At 37.9% G+C, this 16,164-nt stretch overlaps 1 protein-coding gene across 2 annotated transcripts in view; it reads right to left on the reverse strand.

Moving 5' to 3' along the window:
• LOC126334575 (acyl-coenzyme A thioesterase 9, mitochondrial-like) overlaps positions 1 to 16,164 on the reverse strand; it is a 91,555-nt gene that overhangs the window by 12,295 nt on the left and 63,096 nt on the right. For both annotated transcript variants that reach the window (XM_049996961.1, XM_049996962.1), the window contains 2 exons: positions 14,297 to 14,499; positions 12,862 to 12,947 (listed from right to left, as the gene is read on the reverse strand). In XM_049996961.1, the coding sequence (XP_049852918.1) occupies positions 12,862 to 12,947; positions 14,297 to 14,499 (289 nt within the window). The remainder of the gene's footprint in view (positions 1 to 12,861; positions 12,948 to 14,296; positions 14,500 to 16,164) is intronic.

Raw genomic sequence — 16,164 nt, forward strand, 5'->3', positions numbered from 1 at the left:
ATTGTGGTTGTGAAATTCACAATTTATCTAACTCTTATTATCTCGTACTCTTATTATCAACCACAAAAAACAATTAGGAAGTAAATGTATGGACACCTAAAAAATTTTACTCTTTCATGAACATATTCACAGGGTGCTTTTGAGTCTCATTTTTTCTAAAATAAACAAAGCTAAATTGAATAGAAGCAAGGACAAGGAATGGATAATTACTAAGATTTACATATCTTTTGCTAGGAAGAGAGAGTCCACCTTATTCAGGGGACAATCCACAGTCAAGAGAGGAAATTCCAATACCAGCAGCATTGTAAAATATTCCAATCAATTATATATATATATATATATATATATATATATATATATAAAAACACACACACACAAACACTATGACTGAGAAATTAAATACGTTCAAGTATAAGGTAAAAGCAGTTGGAAATGAAATTGAGCCCTTTGAAAATAGCGGCTCAGAAATGACAACATATTGCAATCATTGGCCATCAGATTCAAAGATAATTTCCTCATTGTGGAACAAAATATTGCATCCATTAATAAACGTGCTGTAAATTTACTTGTAAGTACTATGAACAGACATTGGTTTCCAAAATACAACCCCTAAGGAGCTTACCGATTGAATGAGGTAGTGCAGTTGTTAAGATACAGACTTAATATTTGAGAGGATGGCGTAAGCTCTGTTTAGCCATCCTGATTTAGGTTTTCTGTAGTTTCCCTAAAACACTTCAGGAAAATTCCAGGGTTGTTGCTTCAGCAACGCCACGGCCTACCGCCTCTCCTATCTTCATAAACATACTTATATATTTAGTGAGTACGTATATAGAAACTAATTATTTTCATTGTACTCATATTACGATGACAAATTCTGTATCATTGTGAAATGATACCTAAATGAATGAATGAATATATAAGTAGATTGCAACATTCATGAAATCACAAAATGTAGTAAGTCAGCTGGCAGTGATAGTGTTTCTAGTAGAATATTCAAATACTGTCTAGCTTGCTTTGATTAGCCTTAAGCTGTCTTTATAATCAACCAATGACTCAGAGTATATTTAAAATAAAGCAGAAGATAAGCAATCCTCCTCTAATTACAGAACTATTTCACTCCTTCGAGCCCCTGGCAAAGCTAAATGAGAAAAATGACCCTGTTAGTATATTTTGTGACCATGCCACGTTCAACTATCTGGATAACAGAATTCTATTTGGAAAATTACTGTTACGGCACAAATGACATCCATCTTCAATGGATGGAGTACTACTTTCATAACACAAAGCAAATTGTTACATTGACAAACTGTGTCACAAATGTGAAACTAACCTCACAAAGGGGGAACATAATATGTTAGCTCCTGCAGTGATCAATACTGAGCTCGCTCATGTTCTTAATCTACATAAATAATATCCCAGTGAGTTTAAAGGACAGTTCAAAAATTATGTTCATTAAGTCTCGTGACTCAATCTCACCAGACACAGCTCAGATGAAGTCAGCAGTAAGCCTACTGCTTGTTTCAGTTACTTTTTTAAGTCTTTAGCTCACAAAGACTCATAATATACTAATTTAAACAAACAGAAATGACCCACTAGCGCCACAAGTAGAATTAGTGGGTCATACACAGGGTGTATACGTAGACAAGGAAAAAAAAAGTTCCCGTATTTGCTGGTTAAAAATACACTTTCTCCCGGGTGAAAATGCACTATTTCCTTGTTAAGTGACAGTATACTCTTCCTCGGCACTGTAAAAGTCATCAATCCTTTGAATGTTTATGGTTTTATATACCAACATAGAATTTTCCGGCACTTTCGAAAACGAAGATCGGGGGAAAAACACGTTTTAAAAGACCTTTGATGTGCAGCACCATGTACGTATTACGAAGGTATAAATATGAATTCCACTAAACAACACATGCCACTTTCCGAAGCATTAAAATCGAGGTTGCGAGAGCTTTTGTAAGCGTCATAGCTCATTCACAGGATTTTGCCAGCTGATGACAGCAATAGGTCATGTGATGTAGTCAGCCAATAGCAAAATCACTCTTCAGTAGCGCAAATACACAAATAAGAAAAGTTAATGGCTTAAATTAATATACATAGCATTCACATAATATTGATCTCAAAGATTAATAAGTTGGAAGAGACTAAGCTTCCACATATAATGTTGATCTTTTTTGCGCGTGTTACACTTTAAGATACATCACACAAATGTGCCAGCAAAATTTTTAATAACAACGCAAATTCTGATCTTCTGGGCTCAAAAATCTTCTAAATGGTCATCCTCAAAGAGTTGATTGTTAAATGAGAGTCAAACGCTTTGTGATTTAAGAAATTCATTGTACATTCTCGCACGTAGTTCATCTTGCGTAAAAGGAAATCTGCTTTGAATGTAACTCTTTCCAAACCACCATTTGCAATATTTTCCCGCAACCTGTTAGAAATAGGTTTGTTTCAGCAGTTGCGAGAGAGTGCCACATAACTGGCATCACCGCGCTTGCGTAGCTCCGATGACGCAGGAAGCCCATACGTTCGTACGCGTAAAACATTAAAAGATCTTACATTATGTCATAAAAGAAACAACACATCAAAGGATACTTCAAGAGAGTAGGCTTATCGGAGGCAATTTGTTGTTATAAAGCATTGCATAGTGTTCCTAAAGCCTTTGACACACTTTACTGTTGGCAGATGCTTGTATGAGCACTGTTTTGTTGTTGTATACAGTGCATTTCCTTTGCAACTTAAGTTTTATAAGTTTTATTTTTGTTTTTCTCCCATTCATGTTTTGTTGCTGCAGTATTATTCTGCAGTAGCAGGATACAATAATATTTCATCGGAATTATGTACTACAAAGTCATAGTATAAGACAAGACTAGTTCTGGTGTAAGTTCCCAACTACACACAAAATCCACTGTACTCAAGTAAATATTAAGCTACCACTAGGATGTAAATAGTAGTTTTCTCATACAACTCAGGAAGTGGCAACTTTATTCTTAATTTACTTGCTTAAATTTAACTGTAATGATCATGAATTTCATTGAACAGTGTAGTGAGGGATTATTGTTAATACAGTCTATACATATTAAGTTTGTACAATCTGTTTGTCTTTTATTAACCTGTACCTTTGCTCAGCGCTTGATTTTTAAATAAGGAGGTTCCAGCACTGCAATGTTCCAGGGGATGTTTTGAAGTTTAGACTTTTGAGAATGTTATTTTAACATTTTTATGATCATTTTAAAAGTATGAATACAACATTTGTTTTACATTGCTTCAACTGCAGCAACAGTTCTGAGTTTTTTTCATCAGAGCTACCGGCACAGTGTGCCAGTGCACACTGTAATGTAACGGACTACTGAAGAGTGCGATACCAACCTTATAATCGATTTCATTGATTTCATGTCATTTCTATATTTTTTTTTTAATTTAATATTATTGTATGTAGTATTTAATTTTGCCCAAATCTTTTTTTATTATATTATTCTATAATGTGAACTTTATTTGTTTATTTCTGGAGAATATGTTGGCACCAGTGTGAGCCAAAGACATTCGTGTGTGAAAGGTAGAGAGTCGGACATTGTTAAGGTGACTGTTGGAGTCAGTTAGTTGGACTGTTGTGGGGAGAGCGTGGTTTTGTGAAGTGGACTGTTGATGGGAGTACGGAAGGAAGTCTGTCGTCTTATACAGAGAGTAACTATAAATAGTATGTGATATGAAGATGGAAATTATTGTGAAAAAGTTAAATTAATAAAAATGAAGAATCAATAGTAAAACAAAAAGCGAGTACCAGTTTTCATTAGCACACAAAGACCCAGACCTAATATTAACAATGTTAGATGGATGGAACGCACCATGGCGAGAATCAAGACAACGAGACCAAATTCAGCATCTAAAGGTAAGGTATTTTAATTAGTTTTAGTATTCTGTGATGTATCATTCTTTTGTCTAAATATTAAGCTTAACATCATCTGTTGTAGATACAGACCACCCAAGCTGGCGGGGTGTCGCCAATTGATCATCACAATCTCAGGGTTTGAAATTTAAATGAATTGAAAGTTTGTCACTTGATATTTGATTTTCACCCCGAACGAAAGAGGTTACATTAAAACACCGTCACAAATCAAGCACTGCCTTTACTCTTCTCTTACACAGTCTTCTGCTCTGTAATTGTACCACTCTAACATCTTGGGTTCTGCTTTATCATTCTTTCACTCTACTAATGCACTCATACTCCACCAATCTGCCCCTCTCCAAGTCTCACACTGCCGTTCTCCCACTGCCAACCTGCTGCACTCCAATTCACACATTACCTCTGTCCTGCTTTCTTACTCCACCACTCAGCTGTTTGACTGCTCCACAACATTCTCTCACTGTGCCGCTTCCCACTCAGCCATATCTCACTCTGCTGCTTTTCTGCTGTGCCACTGTCACTCTTGTTTTACCACATTTCCACTCCCCCATTCTGGAGCTAGACCACTGCTCCCCATACTGCGAAGAGCCTCTGTGCCTCTTTCTCAGCTGCCACTATGCTACTGCACCACCCTTCCACTCTGCTACTTCCCCACTCTGTCTCTGTATTGCAATTCTCACTTTATTTCCACTACTCTTTAGTCCCTCAACCCCCAACCAACTAGCCAACCCAACCAATATTTCTCCTGCTTTTCTGCTACTGTTTTAGAATTAGTGACAGAATCAGTTAACTCTTTGCAACTGCCTCTAAGAGTCAACTGTCTCCAGCTCTTCCCTCTCTCAACATTTTCCTCTATACTTGAAAAGGAAACAATTACTTGTAGCCATTTGATACATTTATTCTGAAACTGGCACTATACGTACAAAACTGTCATTCAGACTTTGTCTTAACTGACTGTTATACAGTACAACTTTCTCACTGGATGGCCTTGCAATTTTCACATTGTGGACTACTAGCTCCTATTCATTGGTCATGCTATGCTTGGATGACCCCATTTCATATTTATGGTATTACTGAGGTATTGGCGTTGGAATGAGTCCATCTCCTCAAAGCATTCTTTGTGTTTGTTCCAGTTGAATAATTTTCTTGTAGTTATGTCATTAGATATCTCACTGACTTTTATTATGTCCACTTTGTCCACTCTGTGGTTTGACAGCATCCAAACCAACTTTAGTTCACTCACAGGTTGTATTCTGCATGTTCCATCATGAAAGAAAACGTCCAGGGTTGTGGAACAAATAAAGCACACTAAGTTTGACGCAAGTATGGTGAAATGCTTCTATATGCTACATTAACCACAGACCATCAGGATAATTGTATTAATTATCTAAAGCAATTAAGGCAGTATCTTGCTAACTACTAGCGTGGATAAACAATTAATGATGAAGAGAAAATTTGTTATCTAATTTATTTATTTATTTGTTTGTTTATTTGGTGCATCAAATCCTACATGTACAAGATATGTACAGGCATTGGATAAACCGAATTTTTTAGAACATAATTCAATTTACTTTATGCAATACAAACTTTTAACTATAACTTATACAGTATTGCTAAACAGACTAGCTTGTTTAAGAGAATTCACTAATAACTGAGCACAGCACAGCTCATCAGACTAGATTTATAGTTAAAATCTTGATTAACTGCAAATTAGCAAAAAAATCATAATAGAACAACTCAGACCAATTATATACTATTCCATTAACATACTTTTTTTCTTCTTTATTGCTATATGCATTTCTACTTTTGTGGTGTAGTCAGCCAATAGCAACATCACTGTTAAGTAGTGCAAACACATGAACAGGGAAAGTTAAAGGTTTACATTAATATATATAATGTTGCTACAAGAAAAACAAAGCTTTCACATATAAAATTGGTCTCTAAGGCCAATACGCTGCAAGAGAACCTAAGCTTTCACATATAATGTTGGTCTTTTATGCACATATTACATTTTAAGATATATCACAAAAGTGTGACCTTCTGGGCTATAAATTCTTCTAAGTGGCTCGTTATCAAAGAGCTGATTTTTACATGAGTCCCAGATTCCCAGTGAAGTAGGAATCGACCTGATATTAAGCTTTTCAGTGTGGTTTTGGGATGTAAATTTCCTTGGGTACCAGTACTTTGTTAGCTCATGTCTGGTTCTTTGTTATGGAATAATGCCATACATGCTAGAAGATGCAAACATTCACTTGAAATGCACAGAACAGTTGAAACTAGCCAATAGTTTGCAATTAAACCCCATTGTTTCAAATACATTGACTGCCTCAGCGGAAAAGATTAATAAAAGAAAATTTCTTCAGCAAACCGATAAAAATAACTTCATTGTTTTGCATAGCAATTAATGCTTGACTGTCAGAAAGGTGGAAATAAAATCAAATCTGAAACTAATAATGTCTTTTAGCCTTCTGCAATTATGTGAATGTATTTTAATTCACATGATAGCTCCCAGCCAAAGAAATCAATTTTGTTTTCATTTGACGTGAGTGCAGTAGACAAAGAGGAAACAGCAAAATCACTAAATGTAAACACGGGTCACATGGAGACTACTCGCTTCCCTATTATAACTCAGACTGCTCTGCGCATCAGACCTGTATCTATGATATTTCCAAACCGGGGCAGCAGTAGATAGTTGCGTCCCTCGAGCATTTGAGATAGGATGTCAAAAATTAAAATTAAAAAAAGAATTTAAAAAATCGAATTTTCAAAAATATGTTCATTTTGTAGTGCACATCTTTCTGAAGACTCTGATACAAAAAACATACGTGTCCGAGGAATTGTAAGACATGTTATCTCATCTTAAGTGTGCCAAAGTGTAGCGCCACACCTCTTTACACAGCATTCTTCTATCGCATGTCACTGTATTTTGGTCTGTGGAATTGAAATGTGTATATTTTGTATTGGATGCCATCAAACTATATTCAGGACAATGGAAATTAAAATGTCCTATGGTGCCTCTCCTGCTTCCAGTAGACCGGTTTGACATCCTGCCCCCCCCCCCCCCCCCCCCTCTCTCTCTCTCTCTCTTTTTTTTTTTTTTAAAAGAAAACTCTTCAGAAAATTTGCACTCTTTATTCTCGATTAGATAACAACCTGCTGCTGTGTGTGACATAAAATTAAATATAGGATACATAAAACAAGTAAGGAGAAGATACAAGTAAGACAGCACACATTTCTTCAATCCTTAGCTCCTAGAATTTTTTCTCTCCAATCTTGCTACAGTTTTGCATAGCGTGCTTTCCTTTCTGCAGAAGGATCTGTTACCTCATCAAAGTTCGTCAAGTGTGAAAAATCCAAATGTCGTTGTCTAATACTGAAAAAGCAGTAATTACAAATAGGCCCAAGACTGGTGTGGTTTCTCGACCTGATTACCTATATTTTGTAACTGTCTGTGAGATAAAACAAAATAGGCCTTTATAATACTGCAGCAATTGTAACACATGCCAAATAAACAAGACTGTTTTGGCAGAAATGGTCATTTTTATAACACGGCAGAAAATAATTCACAACGTACCAATATCAAATGCCTATAAGGCCTACTACAAGCAAAATACTTACGTTAGGAAATACTTCATTCATATGCTGCAGTTTATCAAGCATGAGATCGAAAAATAGTTGTGCGAAATTTTTATATAAATTTCGAATCGTCTTATTCTTCCATAATTTGTGTGATGTCCCCGTTTCTTCTCATTCCTCGTTCTAACAAACAATGTTGTCATCACTAATTCTGTATCTATTCCTGCCAATGTCAAAGCTTATTCTCTGGTTAACTTCACTAACTCTGCCAGAATCACCAGTTTAGTTGTCCCGCGATTATTCTCTGGTTAGGCATTGTTACGTGTTTGTACAATGCGTTTTCCGCATTACCTTCAGAATAGACCTTAAAGTGGCTGCTAGCCGGAGACTGTACAACTGAACCTTGCTAGTATAGCGATTTGTCCAAAAATTTTCTGTCAAAATTTCATTTTCTTGGATACACCAAGAAGATAATACGTAATCTTTCTTACCTGTTATTCCTGTTAGTTGTTTATTCGCACTCTGGTAGTTTGAATTTATGGATTCGTTGGTAATCGTAACAACGCTCATCATTCGCAAAACCCAATCAACCACATGATCAGACAGAGGTTGGCTTTCTTTTGTTTGGCTATACTCTGCTCAGCTCGTATAGCCCCTTTTGTCTGCAGGAAAGTTTATTTCTAGATGTGACGAGGATTCCACTGACAGAGACATCACGTACACTATGTACGCATTCACAAATCAACTTATGATTAATTCAGAAATCAACTTAGAATGTGTTCAACAATGTTCAAAAACCGATAGGGACACGTTTCAAAGTCATACGAATAATCGATAGACCAACGTGCGCTGGATTAGGCGCTTTGTGAAACAACTGGCAGCTTGGGTGCACCAGTAAAATTTTTCCTGGCAGCACCTAGCTGCCCCCCCCCCCCCCCCCCCCCCCTTTTTTTTTGGGACTGTTCACACATCCAACAGCCACGTTTCTGCTGTAGCCAGAAGCAGAAGAAGATACTACTCAACTGCGCATGTGCATGATCCCACTTGTACCCGCTAAAACAAATCTAATGTTAACAGTTGTGATGTCATGTTCATTGGAGGCAATATGTTGTTACAAAGCTGTGCATAGTCTTCCTGAAGCCTTTGAAACGTTTTGCTGTTGGAAGACACTTGTATGAGCACTGTGTTTTGTTGCTGTATATGGTGCATTTCCTTTGCAATTTAAGTTTTATTTTAGTTTTTTCTCTCGTTCATGTTTTTTTGCTGCAGTATTATTCTGCAGTAGCAGGAGTAATATCCTTTGTTAGAGTATTTGTTCTTACCTGTCAAAATCACAAAAATTTAACTGAAAACAAAAACAATGACAAATTCCCAGAATTCAACAAAATTCCCGGGTTTTTCCCGGTTGTCTCAGGTCGTAGACACCCAGAATTTAATCCCATTGACTTGCTCTATTGTTTCATCCTCAATTATTATGAGCCTCATGTAGGTAGGGTAGTTTTTGGAGGCACTGAAAAGCATATGAGCAGTTTGCTTTCAGCAAACACATTAATTCACAGTTGATATTGTTACCAAAAATTTCAATTCCTGCATTTCCAGAGCCCAAAGATTCAGGTAATTAATAGCATAAGTCATTACAAAGAAATAACTCTAACAGTTTTTTTTTTAATTTCCTAAGATGTATAGTCTCCTACCTGCTGTACGCTGTGAGCAAGTTAAAAGGTTTTCCATTGAAATAAGAAACACAAAACGAGAACATAAGATCCATATGGGACTTCTTTCTAATGTCTTGTAGTGTCATTGTGAATATCGAAGTACATTTAGATCTGACTTTTGTTATTAATTTTGAATATAGGAATGTGTAAATATATTGAAAATACATATGCTGAGACCATTTAAAAGACACCTAGAAGATGCCAGATATTAAGCATATGCTATAGTTTTAATTGATACCGGAGGTCTATGGGCGGAACACATAAAACAGAATGAGATAACCTAACCACACCATATATAGCAAAAGGGCTGAGTGAAGAATAAACAACCATCGTCATGTGTCCCCTCGCCCCCATCCACACCTCCCAGCTACACACACACACACACACACACACACACACACACACACACACACACACACACACTATATATATATATTGAAAACAAAGATTCCAAGACTTACCAAGCGGGAAAGCGCCGGCAGACAGGCACATGAACAAAACACACAAACACACACACAGAATTACTAGCTTTCGCAACCGATGGTTGCTTCTTCAGGAAGGAGAGGGAAAGACGAAAGGATGTGGGTTTTAAGGGAGAGGGTAAGGAGTCATTCCAATCCCGGGAGCGGAAAGACTTCCCTTAGGGGGAAAAAAGGACAGGCGTACACTCGCACACACACACACACACACACACACACACACATATCCATCCGCACATACACACACAAAAGCAGACATATTTAAAGGCAAAGAGTAAGGGCAGAGATGTCAGTTGAGGCGCAAGTACAGAGGCAAAGAAGTTGTTGAAAGACAGGTGAGGTATGAGCGGCGGCAACTTGAAATTAGCGGAGGTTGAGGCCTGGCGGATATCGAGAAGAGAGGATATACTGAAGGGCGGGTTCCCATCTCCGGAGTTCGGATAGGTTGGTGTTGGTGGGAAGTATCCAGATAACTCGGACAGTGTAACACTGTGCCAAGATGTGCTGGCCGTGCACCAAGGCATGTTTAGCCACAGGGTGATCCTCATTACCAACAAACACTGTCTGCCTGTGTCCATTGATGCGATTGGACAGTTTGTTGCTGGTCATTCCCACATAGAAAGCGTCACAGTGCAGGCAGGTCAGTTGGTAAATCACGTGGGTGCTTTCACACGTGGCTATCCCTTTGATCGTGTACACCTTCCGGGTTACAGGACTGGAGTAGGTGGTGGTGGGAGGGTGCATAGGACAGGTTTTACACCGGGGGCGGTTGCAAGGGTAGGAGCCAGAGGGTAAGGAAGGTGGTTTGGGGATTTGATAGGGATGAACCAAGAGGTTACGAAGGTTAGGTGGACGGCGGAAAGACACTCTTGGTGGAGTGGGGAGGATTTCATGAAGGATGGATCTCATTTCGGGGCAGGATTTTAGGAAGTCGTATCCCTGCTTGAGAGCCACATTCAAGGTCTGATCCAGTCCCGAGAAGTATTCTGTCACAAGTGGGGCACTTTTGGGGTTCTTCTATGAGAGGTTCTGGGTTTGAGGGGATGAGAAAGTGGCTCTCGTTATCTGCTTCTGTATCAGGTCGGGAGGGTAGTTGCGGGATGCGAAAGCTGTTTTCAGGTTGTTGGTGTAATGGTTCAGGGATTCAGGACTGGAGCAGATTCGTTTACCACGAAGGCCTAGGCTGTAGGGAAGGGACCGTTTGATATGGAATGGGTGGCAGCTGTCATAATGGAGGTGCTGTTGCTTGTTGGTGGGTTTGATGTGGACGGATGTGTGAAGCTGGCCATTGGACAGATGGAGGTCAACGTCTAGGAAAGTGGCATGGGATTTGGAGTAGGACCAGGTGAATCTGATGGAACCAAAGGAGTTGAGGTTGGAGAGGTAATTCTGGAGTTGTTCTTCACTGTGAGTCCAGATCATGAAGATGTCATCAATAAATCTGTACCAAACTTTGGGTTGGCAGGCTTGGGTAACCAAGAAGGCTTCCTCTAAGCGGCCCATAAATAGGTTGGCATACGAGGGGGCCATCCTGGTACCCATGGCTCTTCCCTTTAATTGCTGGTATGTCTGGCCTTCAAAAGTGAAGAAGCTGTGGGTCAGGATGAAGCTGGCTAAGGTGACGAGGAAAGAGGTTTTAGGTAGGGTGGCAGGTGATCGGCGTGAAAGGAAGTGCTCCATTGCAACGAGGCCCTGGACGTGCGGGATATTCGTGTATAGGGAAGTGGCATCAATGGTTACAAGGATGGTTTCCGGGGGTAACAGACTGGGTACGGATTCCAGGCGTTCGAGAAAGTGGTTGGTGTCTTTGATGAAGGATGGAAGACTGCATGTAATGGGTTGAAGGTGTTGATCCACGTAGGCAGAGATATGTTCTGTGGGGGCTTGGTAACCAGCTACAATGGGGCGGCCAGGATGTTTGGGTTTGTGAATTTTAGGAAGTAGGTAGAAGGTAGGAGTGCGAGGTGTCGGTGGGGTCAGGAGTTTGATGGAGTCAGGTGAAAGGTTTTGTAGGGGGCCTAAGGTTCTGAGGATTCCTTGAAGTTCCGCCTGGACTGTACACGATCAAAGGGAGAGCCATGTGTGAAAGCACCCACGTGATTTACCAACTGACCTGCCTGCACTGTGACGCTTTTTATGTGGGAATGACCAGCAACAAACTGTCCATTCACATGAATGGACACAGGCAGACAGTGTTTGTTGGTAATGAGGATCACCCTGTGGCTAAACATGCCTTGGTGCACGGCCAGCACATCTTGGCACAGTGTTACACTGTCCGAGTTATCTGGATACTTCCCACCAACACCAACCTATCCGAACTCCGGAGATGGGAACTCGCCCTTCAGTATATCCTCTCTTCTCGATATCCGCCAGGCCTCAACCTCCGCTAATTTCAAGTTGCCGCCGCTCATACCTCACCTGTCTTTCAACAACTTCTTTGCCTCTGTACTTGCGCCTCAACTGACATCTCTGCCCTTACTCTTTGCCTTTAAATATGTCTGCTTGTGTGTGTGTATGTGCGGATGGATATGTGTGTGTGTGTGTGTGCGAGTGTACACCTGTCCTTTTTTTCCCCCTAAGGGAAGTCTTTCCGCTCCCGGGATTGGAATGACTCCTTACCCTCTCCCTTAAAACCCACATCCTTTCGTCTTTCCCTCTCCTTCCTGAAGAAGCAACCATCAGTTGCGAAAGCTAGTAATTCTGTGTGTGTGTTTGTGTGTTTTGTTCATTGTGCCTGTCTGCCGGCGCTTTCCCGCTTGGTAAGTCTTGGAATCTTTGTTTTTAAGATACATATGATCTGGTGGTGTCCCACGACATACTCACATGCAATATTCCAAATAAAAACAACATTAACATTTGTCGAAATATAAGACTGGAAAACTGTTAAATCTTCCTATATATTAGGTAGTGGTTATTCAAAGTGCCTGAGACTGAATGACCCTTTCTTACATATCTACACTAAGGATAAATTACTTAATACATATAGCTGCCAACAACTTCTAAAATATATGAGACAATGCAACTTACTGTCAACAACAGAAAGCTTGTGTAGTTCCATTTGAAGATTCCAGTAATTAATATATAAATAAAGAGCACCATAAAAATCATTGCATCAAAATTATATCTTATGTGTGCAATACCAAAATAATGTTGAACAGTAAATCACAATTATGATGTTACATACCTGTACAAATACCCAGCAGTCCAAGAGAGTTCTAAAGCCTGTCGCATCAGAAAGCCCCCAAAAACCTTGTTGTGCATGTTACGGTCCTAGAAAACGTGCATCATTTCATACATTTCAGTCATTGTGTGTACCAATCAACATTGTGGAGAATAAGGAATAAAACAACTCTTTAAAAGTCTTTTATATGATAAATGTACCCATCTTGAGGAGATATGACAAATTGTGTTGCGATCACCAGAATCAATCAACTGTTGTGTAGAGTTGAGAGAAGAATGGAAGGAGACACTCTGCTGTTAGTACATTTTTAATATATTGACAAGAAGCATTTGATCACATACTGCAAAGAGTTAAGGCATGTAGTCAGGCAAACATACAGTTTTGAAAATTAGATTGGAGTCTCCTGTTACCATAACACAATTGTTGTAGTATTTCAAAGACTGGTGGTTCAAACCCAACAGGTCAAGGTAAATTTTTCCAATATTTGCCATATTAACTTTTGAAAAACATTTATTAATGTGAATGATTCTTAACTCTCAAATTGTTCCAATAATACATGAAACAATATTAATCATTCTCAGAATGTAACTACTGATATCATAAAATGTTCATCACTATCTCTACTGTTATGCAGTCTTTTCTGTTTCAAACTTCTGTCTTATTTTCTCATCTCCATATGTTTCAATATCTAAAGAATAATAAATAAGCTCTTTTTTAGACTGGGAAAACAGAAAAAACTTAATTTTTGAATTTGCTTAATACAAAAACAAAAAGACTTGCTGTTTTATTTATTTATTTATCCATCGTTAAGTATTTACATGTAATCAATGTCATTATTTTTTCTTGAACTTGGAAAAAAAGGTGAACATAAACATAAGAAGAATGATTACAAAATGTGAGACAAGTTGTGAAAGATAACTTTGACAAGTAGGCTGCATAAACATAGGCATACGACACAAATGCACTCAAAATAAATCTAAATATGGGTAGAAAATGTATATTACTCATCACTAAAAGAGCCAAGGTAGTGAAACATGCTTGACAGGCAACATTCTCACAATGTAGTATATATTTAAGATGGGAACATACTGACTAAGAGTGTTATTCAAAAATAAGAGTGAAAAGACTGACTTGTGCTTTAGGTCAGAATAAAATTCTTACAAATATTATTACCTAATTATTGTGACAATTGCCACAAGTGGCTTTGTAAATCCTGGACATTTAGTTGGAGAGCATTTTTGGAATTGAAGCAATATGAGAAGTTGTTTCTGCTTGCTCTAAATTAATTAAAGTCTTATACAAAACAGAGCAGTAACACATTCAGAAACTATCAGTAAAACTTGATGAAAAGACAAATGAGTTTGGAAAGACAGCAGTAAAACCATTAATGACATAGCACACCTTAAAATTACTTGTAACTATGAATATATATACTTACTTCAGGGTGACTAAAAACAATATTGCTGAGTTGTGCATCTTCCATCCATAAGCTCCTGGGAGGCAGAATTCTTTTGTGGAACGACATTCTATGTAGATCAATTGTTTTCAGGAAAAGGTCATGGATTAATCTCTGCTCATTAACATCTGGTGTCATTTTGAAAAGTGATTCCTGCTGTACTTTTACACGTCGTTTCTTCCTTACTGAAACACGTCATAAACAAAAATGATTCTTTTAGTCTGCAACAATGTTATAAACACATAACAGAGGACTCTATAGATGTTTAAAGTGTTGTTCCATATTAAATTAAATTTAGCACTAACGACAGAGTTCTCACTGAAAATTAATGAGACATTTGAGAGAAATCAGATATACATAACTTGCTTTTCCAAACATTTCTTCCTTGTTTACACTGAGTATTAATACATCTGTATGCACTTACCTTCAGCATTTATAAATAATGACAGGTGACTGCATTCAGCATGCAGCTGGAAAGTTTTACATCAAAATGCATGAGGTGAAATGCGAATCGAATATAGTAACAAGTAATGCCCATGTGTACATGATGTTTTTTACAGCAGCCAATGAAGTTATTATCGACTGAGAGCTTGCCTACCAAATGGTCTGAATATGACTTACTACACTGCTTATCAGAAACTAAGATGCAGGGATAAATACTGCTTGCTCCATTTTTATTTTCTGTCTGCCTTAGGTTTTTACCTTTTCTATCTTTCATTCCTGTTCTAGCTTTTCAGATCTTGCTCTTCTTCTACTAAAAGTATAAAGACATGTGTGAAAGTTAACCAGAGAATGAGCAAGAGCTCGAAAGATAATGGAAATATTGTTTTATGTTGCAGATTTCTATGCACAACACATCAATCATTCATAGGTAAATGGTTGCCTTTCCTTTCTTTGATGTATTATTCCACCCAGAAACTTCAATTGTAGTTTATAAGTTTAGGTGTTCTTAATTGGAGACTCAATATTTGTGATGACTTTAATATTATCTTCCTGTGGGGGAGTGCATACCAAGGACATCTATAATTGTTGACATCCATTTTTTACTGAGGCCTAACACTAAGCCCCCAAAAAGGTTGAAAATGACACTGCAGCACAAGATAATTATAAATTGTTCTTAGAACCAAATAGTTAATTAGCTGTAAATGTGAAAGTAAATGGTTTACCTAACTACAATGGTCAATTATTCTGAATAAAACATGTAAAACAGGTAGCCAAATATCATAAGATAAAAATATTGTGAAATGGAATCATGACCAACACATTCCAGTCTGTAACTAAGAGTTCAAACTCTTGACATCAGTATTAAAAATTTCCTCTGCCTGTTATCAAATAACCAAAACATGCAAAAAGAATATAACATGTAGAATTAAGTAAAAACAATCTGGGAATTACTATACCAGGGAAAGGAAATAGTGTTGTCAGTGTTACTGATTTTGCAGACAATCTATGACAGAAGTTATGATTAACAGAAATCACTGGCCACCAAATTCTATCATTACATCTTCACAATGACAACAAAAATGGCATCTGTTAACAAACAACTAAATACAGGTAAAGTAGTTATATACCATCAACAGTTTATTCCATCAACAGCCATTAAGAAAAAAAAACCAACAGCATCTCATGACATTATAAAATTAATTATGTTGCAAATTGTAGTAATTCTTTTAGTTGTAGTGGTGTCGCCATCAGAGAGCAAAAATCTTATACTGCCTTGGTAGCAACCTTTTATACAGTTTTTGTAATTAGTCAACGACTCTAGGCATGTTTCCTGATAAACTTAAAAATGGGTTAGTGGTGCTCTCATATAAAAATAGAGATCTCCCGTTAGTGACCCCTTTTACTCA

This window comes from Schistocerca gregaria, chromosome 2 (genome assembly GCF_023897955.1).
Source record: "Schistocerca gregaria isolate iqSchGreg1 chromosome 2, iqSchGreg1.2, whole genome shotgun sequence".
In the NCBI taxonomy this organism is placed as follows: domain Eukaryota; kingdom Metazoa; phylum Arthropoda; class Insecta; order Orthoptera; family Acrididae; genus Schistocerca; species Schistocerca gregaria.